General features: G+C 46.1%; 1 protein-coding gene across 2 annotated transcripts in view; it reads left to right on the forward strand.

Moving 5' to 3' along the window:
* Window positions 1-14,296, forward strand: part of TRIM46 (tripartite motif containing 46) — a 29,703-nt gene that overhangs the window by 10,909 nt on the left and 4,498 nt on the right. For both annotated transcript variants that reach the window (XM_079958018.1, XM_079958019.1), the window contains exons 5-8: window positions 1,552-1,647; window positions 3,518-3,771; window positions 8,006-8,127; window positions 11,913-12,212. In XM_079958018.1, coding sequence (XP_079814144.1) covers window positions 1,552-1,647; window positions 3,518-3,771; window positions 8,006-8,127; window positions 11,913-12,212 — 772 coding nt within the window. The remainder of the gene's footprint in view (window positions 1-1,551; window positions 1,648-3,517; window positions 3,772-8,005; window positions 8,128-11,912; window positions 12,213-14,296) is intronic.

The following is a 14,296-nucleotide window of genomic DNA, read 5'->3' on the forward strand; positions in this document are numbered from 1 at the left end:
AGCAGATGCCATGTTCTGCCACTCTGCATCAGCCTTCCCCTAGGAAGCACTTAAGATTTCCATGCTTATAGGGCTGGCTTCAGTAGGGACGTCAGATACTGCCTTTTTCAGAGCCAAAGCTTTGGTCCACCTAGCTCAATATTGCCCACACTGACTGGCAGAAGCTCTCCAGAGTTTCAGGCCTGGATTCTTTCCCTCAGGTCTGTGTAGAGATATGTATGTTGAACCTTCTGCTTGTAAAACAGGCTTTCCATCCAAACTGTGGAATCTGGAGCAGCTTAGGTTGTAACAGACCGATGGGGTGGTCCGCACCTGCATTCCATTTCATTTTCATTTCATTTTACAGTGGTGCCTCGCAAGACGAAAAGAATCCGTTCTGCGAGTCTCTTCGTCTTGCTGTTTTTTCGTCTTGCGAAGCAAGCCCATTAGCGGCTTAGCGGCTTAGCGCTATTAGCGGCTTAGGGGCTTAGTGGATCAGCTGATAAGCGGCTTAGCGGATCAGCTGTTAAGCGGCTTAGTGGATCAGCTGATAAGCGGCTTAGCGGATCAGCTGATAAGCGGCTTAGCAGATCAGCTGTTAAGCGGCTTAGCGGATCAGCTGATAAGCGGCTTAGCGGATCAGCTGTTAAGCGGGTTAGCGGATCAGCTGTTAAGCGGCTTAGCGGCTTAGCGGATCAGCTGCTAAGCGGTTTAGCGGCTTAGAAAAAGGGGGGGGGGGAGAAAAAAAACCCAGGAACTCGCAAGACATTTTCATCTTGCGAAGCAAGCCCATAGGAAATTCGTTTTGCGAAGCACCTCCAAAATGGAAAACCCTTTCGTCTAGCGGGTTTTCCGTCTTGCGAGGCATTCGTCTTGCGGGGCACCACTGTACTTTTAATTTGTATACTGCCTTTCTATATTGCTATACCGAAGGCGGTTTACAGCAATAAAATATGACAAAGAAGATCGCATACCTTAAAATAATCTGATCCAGTACAAAAAGTAACAATAAAACTTTAAAATGGAACGACTTACATCAAATAAAGCGATATTCAATCATCTATTAGCATATAACAGTATACAGTAAACTCCCAAAGCATCAGCAAATTATAATTAAACAGAAGTTCACTGTATCATGCAAACCCCCGTTTAATTCAATATCCCATCGTATTGCTGCTTTCCCTTGTTTCGCCTTTTGACATTCCCTCCGTAGTAAACATCCTGGCAATGAAACAGCCCAATATTGCCCAGCCAGTTTTCTGACTGAGTGGGGATTTGAACCTTGGTCTTGTAGGTCCTAGTTCTGCTACTCTGGCTCTTTTTGGCACAAATGTACAAGTCGCATCTTGAGCAGCGTATTTTGGGTCTGTATCATTGGGGAACGGCGGCGTGTGTTGGCTGTGGGGCAGGGGGAGGCAGAGGAAGGAGGAGTGGGTGACTCTCAAGGGATCGGGTGGGGTGGGAGTGGCAGAATTGGGAATCCCCCGGAGCTTGGTGTCAAATGTGTACCATAATGCTTTGCTGCTCACATCTCTCTCTCTTTTCCTCCACCTCTTTTCCTTGCACATCCAGGATAAACTGACCAAAAGCCTGACTTACATTCTGAGCAACCAAGACACAGTTCAGGCCCAAATCAGTGAGCTGGAAGAGACCCTGCGACTCACCGAGGTACAAACTGCTCTCGCGTCCATTGTTCTTGTTTCACATTTCCCGCTTCAGATGGAGCGGGGCCGTCTGTCATTCCAGTTCCCTTGTCCCAAATATGTTTTGAAAGGGTTTCAGAAAGAGAGGCTGCGGTTCGTCTTATTACCTGTCTTCAGGCGATTGTGTCAGATGGCAAGCAGATAAATATGACATTTAGAAGACATCCGAAGGCAGCCCTGTACAGGGAAGTTTTTGATGTCTGATATTTTGCTGTGCTTTAAATATTTTGTGGGGAGCCATGCAGAGTGGCCGGCGCAACCCAGCCAAATGGGCAGCATATGAATAATAATCTTCTTCTTCTTCTTCTTCTTTGGCGATCCCTCGTAGCCGAGTAAGATTGTCTTCCATAAACACGGTTTTCAAAAGTGAGTCCGTAAGTGACTGTGGAGGCCAATTCTGGAGCCACACTTCCTTCCACAGTGGGGACATAGGTTTCCGGGCGGGAGTTGATCACAGTGAGGGTTTGCCAAGCGTGCCTTCCTCCTAGCATGTTTCTCCCTTGCGTCCTGAGTTCAAGCATCTTCAAAACCCACAACACCATTGGCAAAGGCTGTTCTCCAACTGGAGCGCTCGCAGGCCAGTGTTTCCCAGTTGTCGGTGTTTACGCTGCATTAATAATAACTACAAAATTATCACATGGGAGATGGAGCAAGCCTGTTTTCCGCTGCTCCCAGGGGTGTAGGGCTAAAAACCAATGGATTCAAATGACAAGAAAGGAGATTCTGACTAAACGACAGGAAGAACTTTCTGACGGTGATTGCTATTTGACAGTGGAACTGACTTGCTCAGAAGATGGCAGACTCTTATCTGCTGGAGGGTTTTAAAGAGAGGCTGGATGACCATCTGTCAGGGAGTCTTCAGCTGGGATTCCTGAATGATCCTTGGTGTCCCTTCTAGTAGCTGAATGAGGAGCAGAGCCACAGACGACCCTCTGCAAACCAGAGAGCTGCTGCCGCCACCACTTTTTGTCCTCTGTTTTGTGGGATGTGATACATAAGTAGCAGTCAAGTACAACATTCCTTGTTTTCCTAGAGTGGACATGTGGGGGAATGTTTGGCCCAGCCAGTCAGAAACTTCCTGTTTCCTCCTGGCTGGGACATACTTCCTTTGCATGTGACTAGAGGTGGGTATGACCTCACCTGTCCAGGTAACAAAAGGACAAGGCACGCTGCCACACTCTCTCTCTCTTTGACTTCCTCTGTCTTTTTAGATAGATATGCTCTGTTGGCTCTCAGCCAACAGAGGACACTGGGATTAACCCCATATGGGATAGATCCACATGTATATACTCTGTAACTAAGTCTGCCTTCAGGGATCCAACTGTGAACTGAATGTGAGTAAACTACTTTTATTGGCTTTACTCAAGATTGTGGCGTGTTTTTTTTCTTTTAAGAGGGATATAAGGGAACTTGCCAGGAACCTAATAGTAAGAGGCTTACACAAGCCTGCAACCAGCTACTCGCCGTGCATTTAAAAGGGGAATGCGAAACTCTGCTAAGTTAAGGAACTTGCTAGCGCAAGTTAGGAAGGATGTTAATAAACAATATAGTGATACTCTGGTCACAAACTTAATTCGTCCCAGAGGTCTGTTCTTAACCTGAAACCGTTCTTAACCTGAGGTACCACTTTAGCTAATGGGGTCTTCTGCTGCCGCCGGCGCGCGATTTCTGTACTCATCCTGAGGTAAAGTTCTTAACCCGAGGTACTAGTTCAGGGTTAGCAGAGTCTGTAACCCGAAGTGTTTGTAACCCGAAGTGTTTTTAACCCAAGGTACCAGTGTATATCCCCTCCTGCCTCTCTGAACGCAGTCCCCATGTGTTTTGCCTCCCTGCAGGCGAATGGTGCCCAGGCCAAGGAGGAAGTGGCACGGCTGATGCGCGGCCTGAGTGCCCTCTTGGAGGAGAAGCAGTCATCGCTGCTCAACGCCATTGAGGAGTGTCGGCAGGACCGCGTCTCCAACCTGCGGGCGCAGTTGCACGAGCACCGTGCCATGATGGAGAACTCCGGCATGGTGGGCTACACCCAGGAGGTGCTCAAGGAGACGGACCAACCCTGCTTTGTCCAGGCTGCCAAGCAGCTGCATAACAGGTGTGTGTGTGGATGCAACAAAGTTAAAATGGCACCCAGGGAAGTTCGTACTGTAATGGGAGAGAGCTAAATCCCCGGGAGCTTGCTTCCCTCAACTTTTTATTGGCTGGTAACATAGATGTGCGTTTCCTAATGTCTTACTGGTCAGTTATTGTCGGCAGCTAGGTGAGGAACCTAGCACTGGAAGTTTCTGGAAGGAGCACCTGCCACCATGTGGCATTGGAAAGTTTGGCAGTTAGCTCTGGTAGAAAAATCGAGCAACAAGTGTCAGCTTTCGAGGGGTTTCTTACGGCGGGTCGGTATTCCTTCATTATGCCAGTGCTTTTTTCTGAGGGGACGCAGGGGTACGCGTACCCCTAAACATTTTGAGAATCGAACGGGAGAAGAAACTAAAAAAACTGCAATCGTCAGTTCTGTTGCTACCCCCAATGGCAGCCTCATTTCCTGTCACGGTGTTTCCTGAGTCTCAGACGGAAGCGAGCGTTTAATGTGTGAAGCAGTGTGGAATGTGGGTGTGTGGTGTTTTACTGATGAAAGTTTGGCCTCATTGAGGGGCAGTATTTTAATATGAGTAGGAAAATCAGACTGGAATGCAGTTTTTAATGCCTTTAATGGGGGAATAACAGAAGCAGGCATGTGCAGAACGAGAGTGTTGTTGTGTGTTGAGGGATAGCAACGTGGCCCAATACCTTTTGTTGTTTTGCCAGTGGTGTGAATAAAAATTCAGGTCAACATGCCAGTACATTGGTCAAAAAGCCATGGTTCTGTTATGCAACAGGTACTGGGGCGCAAAATGAACATTAAAAAAAACATTGTACAGTGTTACCTCGGGTTAAGAACTTAATTCGTTCTGGAGGTCCGTTCTTAACCTGAAACTGTTCTTAACCTGAAGCACCACTTTAGCTAATGGGGCCTCCTGCTGCCGCTGTGCCACCGGAGCACGATTTCTGTTCTCATCCTGAAGCAAAGTTCTTAACCCGAGGTAATATTTCTGGGTTAGCGGAGTCTGTAACCTGAAGCACATGTAACCCGAGGTGCCACTGTAGTTAGGAAAACTAATGCAATATTCCCCACATCTGAATGACCCCTGAGCACAACTAATGAGAATAGTACAGATATATTGAAGAGAAGTGTGTATCTCGACGAGATAAAACAATTTTTGAAAAAGAATGGATTACCAAAATTGTCACAAGAAAATAGAGTAATCTTGAACTCTAAAATAACACGACAAGAGATTGAACAAACTATTCAGAATATGCAATTGGGCAAATCTCCAGGGCCAGACGGACTAACCTCCAAGTATTATAAGACATTGAAAGATTATTTGATACAACCAATGCTGGAGGTTAGCAACGAAATTTTGGAGGGGAAAAAGGCGCCGGAATCGTGGAAAGAAGCTTTTATCACATTGATACCCAAATCGGAAACTGAAAAGACTCAACTTAAGAACTACCGCCCCATCTCCCTCCTAAACGTGGATTACAAAATATTTGCAGACATATTAGCAAGTAGATTTAAAAAAGTCTTGAATCAGGTAATTCACAAAGACCAGGCAGGCTTTCTCCCAGGAAGACATTTGTTTGCTAACACAAGGAACATAATTGACATTTTGGAACTTTTGCAAACAAATATCAACACAAAAGCAGTTTTAATTTTTATAGATGCGGAGAAAGCCTTTGATAATATTTCTTGGAAATTTATGAAGGGAAATTTGGAAGGGATGGGGGTGGGACGGAGTTTTGGGAACGGGATTGACGCAATTTATTCAGAACAAAAGGCTAAACTGATAGTTAACAATGTGATTACTGAAGAGTTCAAAATTGAAAAAGGAACACGACAAGGCTGCCCGATTTCCCCACTGTTATTTATCTCTGTTCTGGAGGTGCTCTTGAACATGATCAGAGGGGACCGGCTGGTGGAAGGTATTCAGGTCGGAGCGAAACAATATAAACTTAAAGCGTTTGCAGTTGATCTAGTTTTGACCCTTCAGGAGCCAGAATCTAGCACGAAAAAAGTATTACAATTAATTCAAGAGTTTGGTCGGGTAGCGGGATTTAAGTTAAATAAGCAGAAAACTAAGGTATTGGGGAAAAACTTGACAGTTACAGAGTCAGAACGGTTTCAGAAAGAGACAGAGTTGAACGTGGTTAAAAAAGTAAAATACCTAGGGGTAAATATAACAGCAAAAAATCTGAGTCTATTTAAAGATAATTATGAGAAATGCTGGGCAGAAATTAAGAGAGACTTAGAAAGTTGGACAAGATTGAAACTTTCCTTGTTAGGCCGAATTGCTGCTGTAAAGATGAATGTATTGCCGAAAATGCTTTTCTTATTTCAAACATTACAGATTGTGGACAAAACAGAGTGTTTCCGGAAGTGGCAGAGAGATATTTCTAAATTTGTCTGGCAGGGCAAAAAGCCCAGAATTAAGTTTAAGATATTAACTGATGCGAAAGAAAGAGGGGGCTTTGCCCTGCCAGACTTAAGGCTGTACTATGAATCAGCAGCTTTTTGCTGGTTGAAAGATTGGCTGCTTCTCGAAGACACTGATGTACTAGATCTGGAAGGTTATGACAATGCATTTGGTTGGCATGCATATTTATGGTATGACAAGGTTAGGATCAATAAGAATTTCAAGAACCATATTGTCAGAAAAGCAGTGTTTAATGTCTGGACAAAATACAAAGACTTATTGGAAAACAAAACTCCAAGGTGGCTTTCACCATTGGAAGCTAGGGCCCGGAAAAGACTCAATATGGAGGCCAAATGGCCGAAGTATTGGGAAATATTAGAAAAAGATGGAGATAATTGGAAATTGCAGAGTCAGGAGAAAATGAAAGACAAAGTGCGAGATTGGTTACATTATGCTCAGATTAAAGAAGTTTTTAAACTTGATAAAAAGTTAGGATTCCAGGTGGAAAAATCGAAGTTAGAAACGGAACTGTTAGAGCCTAAGACTAAGGTACTCTCAAGAATGTATAACTTGCTGTTAAAATGGAACACACAAGATGAAATGGTTAAATCGGCTATGATAAAGTGGGCACAGGACATTGGGTATAATATTATGTTTGAGGACTGGGAAAAGTTATGGACCATTGGGCTGAATTTCACTGCATGTAATGCTTTGAAAGAAAATGTAATGAAAATGATATATAGATGGTACATGACCCCAGTCAAACTTGCAAAAATATACCACTTGTCTGATAATAAGTGTTGGAAATGCAGGGAAAGTGAAGGAACGTTCGTTCACCTCTGGTGGACTTGCCCTAGGGTTAAGGCCTTCTGGGAAATGATATACAATGAGCTGAAAAAGGTATTTAAGTATACCTTCCCTAAGAAACCAGAGGCCTTCCTTTTGGGCATTGTTGACCAGAGGGTGCTAAGGAATGACCGAACATTTTTTATGTATGCAACAATAGCAGCAAGGATACTCGTTGCGAAGCATTGGAAAACCCAAGATCTACCCACACTGGAAGAATGGCAGATGCAACTGATAGACTATATGGCTGAGATGACTGGCAGAATTCGAGACCTGGGAGAGGAGACGGTGGAAGAAGATTGGAAGAAATTTAAGGACTATTTGCACAAAGATTGTAAACTGTATGAATGTTAAGGAGGATGCTTGATCACAAACAACTTGGCACCATTGAATTAGATAAACTGAACTATGAAGATAAGCTAAATTTAGGAAAAAATCAACTTTTAGATAATGATTAGGCTAAACTAAAAAGTTTTAAAAAGTCAAATGAATATATCTAAAATTTAAGATATAACATTGGAAAATTAGATAAGGTGGGGACAAGGAGATAAATTGCTGAATTAATTTTTATATTTTGGAACGTAGGAGAGGGAGATGTGAGGAAGTCCAAAAAGGATAAGAAAATATGTTATGAAATGTGATGTTTTTTGTATGTTTCGTTTATTATGTTATAATTTAAAAAAAACAACTATTAATAAATATTATATATATATATATATATAAAGAGAAGTGTGTATCTCTACTGCGGTTCAGCCTCACCTGACCTTTGACCTCTGGGTGCTGTTGGGCTCCGTCTCCCATCACCCCCAGCGCGGACAGCCAATGGGTCAGGGTGATGGGAATCGTAGCGCCCAGCGCCCAGAGGACGCAAGGCTGGGCAGGACAGTAGGTCTCGGATCTGCCTTGGGAAACTGGTCCTCTTTGCCTGACCCCCTCTTTCCTTCCACCAAACCCCCCACCCCACCCTGCCGGCAGGATCGTCCGGGCGACCGACTCCCTCCAGGTCTTCCGCCCGGCAGCCAGTTCGTCCTTCAGTCACTTCCAGGTGGATGTGAGCCGAGAGCTGAAGCTGCTCACGGACCTCACCTTCATCAAAGGTACGTACGGGATGCGCGGCGGCCGAGGGGGCTTTGGCGTGGTAGGAAGCGGGGCTCGAAGGGATGGGGCAGCAGGGTCATGGCACCCTTCCCTTGCCCTCGCGTTCCGTGCCGGTGCCATTTCCGCCGGAGGAAATCCTCACCCGTTCCGGTTTGCCGAAGGAACCGCCGCCCTTACGTGAAAAGCAGCGTGTGCGGAGCTGGGATTTGTTTTTGATCATAGCAGGACAAGCGAATTCTTCCTTGCCTGGGGCCTGTGAGGGGTGACCCCCTCCCAGGAGCCCTCGGGCCGCCCCCTAACAGTGGGGCTTGGCCTGCGCTGTGATCCTCCGAGGGAAGGTAGCTTGTGTGGCACCGATCTGACAGATCACGGCCCTTGGGCGCGGAGGGTAAGTATGGGGGCTGTTTCCCCCCCTCTTCCATTCCGCTTCACCCCATTCCCACTTCACGCATCCCCCTCCAGACCCAAGGTGGGCTGGGTGGGTGTTCGATTCCCCCGCCACCCCATCTCTCACATCGCCTCTGGACCGCACCCTGGGATCCTTGGCCCCGGTCAGCTACATCTCACCCCCCTGACCTGCGACCCCTGCATCCCATGATCCATAGCCCACCCGATATTCCAGGCGCAGCGCCCGCCCCCCAGCGGCCCACCTCCGCCCCGTGCCTGGCTGTTGACCCATCTCAGACCTGCTTTACCTCTCTTTGTTTATAGGCTTTGGCTGCTGCTGAGTCATCATCGAAGTAAAAAAATGAGGCAAGTCATCTCCCGCCCAGCCGACCCCCCTCCACCTCAGCCCTCCCTGAGCCGCCTGACACTCTCTCTCACTTTTCTCTTTCTCCTCCCTCTGCCCCCATCGCCAGCCCTCGCGCCTCCATCCTGCATCCTTCGCCTGCATCCTCCCGTCCCCCTGTGTGGCTTAGATTTGGTTCGGGTCCTTAAGATGCTCTGGCCGGGCCAAGCACCTCTGAGCGCGTGCAGAGTAAAAAAAAAAAAGACTGCTCGGTCGCAGGGTTCCTTCCCGCTCACTGCTGATTCTCGATTTAGGTTTTGCTGTCAATGGTGTCCAAATACAGTGGTACCTCAGGTTAAGTACTTAATTTGTTCCAGAGGTCCGTTCTTAACCTGAAACTGTTCTTAACTTGAAGCACCACTTTAGGTAATGGGGCCTCCGGCTGCCGCTGTGCCGCTGGAACATGATTTCTGTTCTCATCCTGAAGGAAAGTTCTTAACCTGAAGCACTATTTCTGGGTTAGCGGAGTCTGTAACCTGAAGTGTATGTAACCTGAAGAGTATGTAACCTGAGGTACCACTGTAAGCGTTCACGGTTGGGACAACGAAATAGTTTCAGTTTCTAGGGGTCCTATGTGCTTCACTGCCCCTTCCTTGCCCCCCAACTAAATTTAGTTCTTCCCTGCTCTTTCAAAACTCAAAAGCTTTTCTCCCAAAACAGTGGTATCTTTCAGGCTAACGGAAAGGTCCCCCCAAAAACCAAGTACAGTGGTACCTCAGGTTAAGTACTTCATTCGTTCCGGAGGTCCGTTCTTAACCTGAAACTGTTCTTAACCTGAGGTAACACTTTAGCTCATGGGGCCCTCCTGCTACCGCCGTGCGATTTCTGTTCTCATCCTGAAGCAAAGTTCTTAACCTGAGGTAATATTTCTGGGTTAGCAGAGTCTGTAACCTGAGGCGTCTGTAACCTGAAGCGTATGTAACCCGAGGTACCACTGTATCTTGGCTTCTGCCAAAACTCTCCATTGTATAATTCAGGGGTTTAGGCCACAATTCAGCCCCTTCAAATGTTGCTGGATTCGAAGTCCTATCAGCCCCAGAGGCCATGGGGCTGCAGGGAAGCAAATTTCTAGAGGGTTGGTGACCCCTGGTTTTCGTTTAAACATTTCTGTCCTGTCTGAACTGGGGGCCACCGTTATTCCTGGGAAGCAAGCCAGGCAGTCGCCTGAGGGGACAAAATACCAGGATCGAGTTGGTGAGCTGCCTCAGCTGTGTAAATATCATTGAATAATAGAATGGTAGAGTTGGAAGGGACCCCAAGGGCCATCTAGTCCAACCCCCTTGCAATGCAGGAATCTCAGCTCAAGCATCCATGACAGAGGGCCATCCAACCTCTGCTTAAAAACCTCCAAGGAAGGAGAGCCCACCGCCTCCCGAGGGAGACGGTTCCATATCGGGGAGAGACTTCCTGTAGCTTGCGGAGATCTGTTGTGTTCTGGAGGACATCAACAGCAAAATCATCGAAGAAAGGCATTAGGCCTCTGAACACCAGTTGGGGAGAATTGAGGTTGCCTAGGGCTGTGTACCAGCGTTAGACAAATCCCAGATCCTGAACCGAATGGGGTTGATCCAGGGTTTGCCTGGATAGGGCTCAGGTAATCCTGAATCACCCTGGGATGGGACCACCCACAGGAAAGTGGTTCTCTCAGAAGAAGACACTTTTTGATTTTTTGACCATTGGTGGCCTGGGTTGAAGGGGCCAGGACTCTCAAGCAACTTTACTCCCTGGTGCCCAAACAAAAACATGGATAATACCCCTTTAATTCTCTGGCTTTCTTCCTTCACCCTTTTCATTGTAGAGGTTCTGGGTTACATCTAACTGAATTTTTACATGCATTGAAACAAATGTCATATCCATCCATTTTTCAATGTGGCCTAACACTGATGACTAGATACGACCCCCTGAATCTTGTTTTTGAAAATCACCTCCCTCCTCTGCAAAATATTACAGTCTTCTTCCAATTTAATCAACAAACTGATCAAAAAAATCTGAGGTTAATTAACTCGTGTTGCCTTTCTAGGCCCCACTGAATGCAGTGGGACCAATTCCTGCGGTGGACTGCAGTTTAAGTTGCGTATTTTGTTTCCAAAAGGGTTCGTTTCTCTTTCCCCATCATCACCAAGAAATAATAACAATAACAATAACAATAATAATAATTTTAATTCATATGCCGCCCATCTGACAGGGTTGCCCCGGCCACGTTGGGCGGCTTCAGGCGAATTAAAATACAGTAAGACTTCAAACATTTAAAACTTCCCTATACAGGGCTGCCTTCAGATGTCTTCTAAAAGTCAGACAGTTATCTCCTTGACATCTGATGGAAGGGCATTCCACAGGGTGGGCACCACTACTGAGAAGGCCCTGTGCCTGGTTCCCTGTAACCTCACTTATTGCAGTGAGAGAGCCGCCAGAAGGCTCTTGGCGCTGGACCTCAGTGTCCGGGCCAAATGAAACTTATTATTCATTTCATTTTTTACTGAAAGCAACTCAAAGGGACTTGCGGCAATCATTCAGCGCTGTTTTCTCCCCTTTTATTCATTTTTGGGTCCTACAGCAGGAGTGGGGGAAACTCATATCTGGCTCCCCAGCCCTTTCCATCCACGTCCGGGCCCTCTCAAGGCCACCACCATATCGCCTCAGCTCTCTCCTTCTCTTCTGTGTCTATCCAGCCATGGTCTGTCTCCTCCTGCCTCGATGCCACCGCTCTTCCTCTCCTCCTCCTCCTCTCTTTCTTCCCCCTTTCCCTTCCCACCCTGCTCCCCGACTCTCGCACTCAGCCTCTTTCTGCTCCCCGGAGTCTCTCAGCAGCTTGCCCCGTCTTCCCGACAGCTCTCCTCCCCACCCCGTTTTTTCGCCTTCTGGAACCCCCTTAGCCTGTAGCCGGTTGTCTGTCGGTCCGTGCAGAGCGCCCGTCGCCTGTTGTCCGCGGCGCCACCTGACATCGCCTGTCTTTGCCCCCTCTCCCTCCTTCTTTCTCTCTCTCCCCCACCGCAGCGCCGGAGGCCCCCGTGATCGACACGCAGCGCACCTACGCCTACGACCAGATCTTCCTCTGCTGGCGCCTGCCGCAGCACTCGCCGTCGGCCTGGCACTACACGGTGGAGTTCCGGCGCGCCGAGCCCAAAGGGAAGGCGCTCAAGCTGTGGCAGCGGCGCGAGGAGGTGCGTGGCACTAGCGCCATGGTGGAGTACCTGGACACCGACTGCGTCTACGTCCTGCGGGTCAAGGGGTACAACAAGGCTGGGTTCGGAGACTACAGCGAGGACATCTACCTGCACACGCCGCCAGCGCCCGGTAAGACCCTCCTAAAAATACCATATTTTTCGCTCTATAAGACGCACCAGACCACAAGATGCACCTAGTTTTTGGAGGAAGAATACAAGAAAAAAAATATTCTGAATCTCAGAAGCCAGAACAGCAAGAGGGATCGCTGCGCAGTGAAAGCAGCAATCCCTCTTGCTGTTCTGGCTTCTGGGATAGCTGCGCAGCCTGCATTCGCTCCATAAGACGCACACACATTTCCCCTTACTTTTTAGGAGGGAAAAAGTGAGTCTTATAGAGCAAAAAATATGGTAGACAGTCTGTTTTTCTGACAACCAGGGGAGCTCTGGGTATGTTTACCTGGAAATACTGAGCCAGCTTCAAGGTTCTTCGGGGATCAGCTCGATCACTAAGATTATCTGCAGGCGTGTTGTCGGCTCTTTCCCGAGTTGGCAATGATGAGAAACCAAGCCTTTAGAGCCGTCGGCCCGGTCCTGTGGAACTATCTGCCCCTAGAGATTCAGCAGACGCCTTCTGTGCCAACTTTGAAAAGCCTGCCGAAAACTTTGCTATCCCACCAGGCAGGCGACGAAGAATGCGTCCTTCCCCAATGGTTAATTCATGCCTGTTTCAAACTTTTGAAAAATGTTTTAAACGTTTTTATGGTTTTATAGTGGTATCTTGCTTCTCAAACTTAATCCATTCTGGAAGTCCATTCCAAAACCAAAGTGTTCCAAAATCAAGGCGTGCTTTCCCTTAGAAAGTAATGCAAAACCAATTAATTCATTCCAGACTTTTAAAAACAACCCCTTAAACAGCAATTCAACATGAATTTTACTATCTAACAAGACCATTGATCCATAAAATGAAAGCAATAAACAATGCACTGTACTGTAAAATCAATGAAACAGTATTGTAGATGATAAAAATGAAAATGTATTTTCCCCCCTTACCTGCACTGTCTAAAGTGGCTTTGCAGCTTTTATCCATTTCCGCAGTCACACAATCAATCAATCAATCAATCAATCAATCAATCAGTCAGTCAGTAGCTGAACTGGGTTCCACACAGTCAGTAAAACAAAACAAAAAAGCCACAAAAAAGCAAAATAAATACCATAAACAGACAGACCTCAGCGTGTGGTACTCAGAAAGAAAGTGTGGCACTCAAATCGGAAGTGTAACATTCAAATCGGAGCATGTTCAGCTTCCAAAAAAAGTTTGCAAACCGAAACATAGCGTTCGGGTTCCAAGTTGTTCAACAACTAAGCTGCTCAAGAAACAAGGTACCACTGTCCTGTACGGTTCTTGTTTTATTGTTATTGTTTATTGAATTTGTATACAGCCCTTCATTGGGGTGGTTCACAGTTTTACTGCTGTAAACTGCTTGGCTATTTTTAAATGATGTAGCGGTATACAAATATTTGAATGAATGAATGAGCCCCATCTGCACTGTAGGTTTATTTATTTATTTATTTATTAAATAATATTTATTAAAAATTTTCCAGAATAAAAAGGAAAGATAGCAAGAAAAAAAGAAAAAACAAATATGATTTACACTTGGTTTCAGTGGCATCTTTCCCGGGCTTCCCCCCCTCCCCCTCTTGTATTCCATTTCCCTTAAATTGATTCCACAGATTCTTACCCCAAATTTTAAAACCTTATTTGTAATTTTAAATAACCCATTTATTCCAAATTAATTTATCTTATTTATCTTAATGAACCATTTCTCCTTATATTTTATATAATTCCCTAAGATCGACCCCATTTCCCTTCCACGAATTCCCCTATTTTCAAACAACAAACATGAAAAAAGAAAAGAAAGAAATAATATATAATTTTACAGCCTTTGGATTCCAAATCTCTCCCCCCCCCCCATTCCCCGGTTCCAATCCCCAAAGTTCATCCATTGTCTACTGCCAGCCTGGTGTATCCACGTCTATATCTCAACTCCACTTTGCCGTCTTTTGATAGCTTTTAATTTCAGAAAGTCCAATCTCGAAAAAACTCTCAGAAAAAGTCATTGTTCTTCCATCCAGACCTCTATGTTTAAGAGTCTAACTTAAATTCTATTTCTTGGTCCTTTTAAAGTCTGGATGTTCCAAATACTCCGGCTTCAA

This window comes from Podarcis cretensis (genome assembly GCF_951804945.1).
Source record: "Podarcis cretensis genome assembly, chromosome: 16".
NCBI lineage: Eukaryota > Metazoa > Chordata > Lepidosauria > Squamata > Lacertidae > Podarcis > Podarcis cretensis.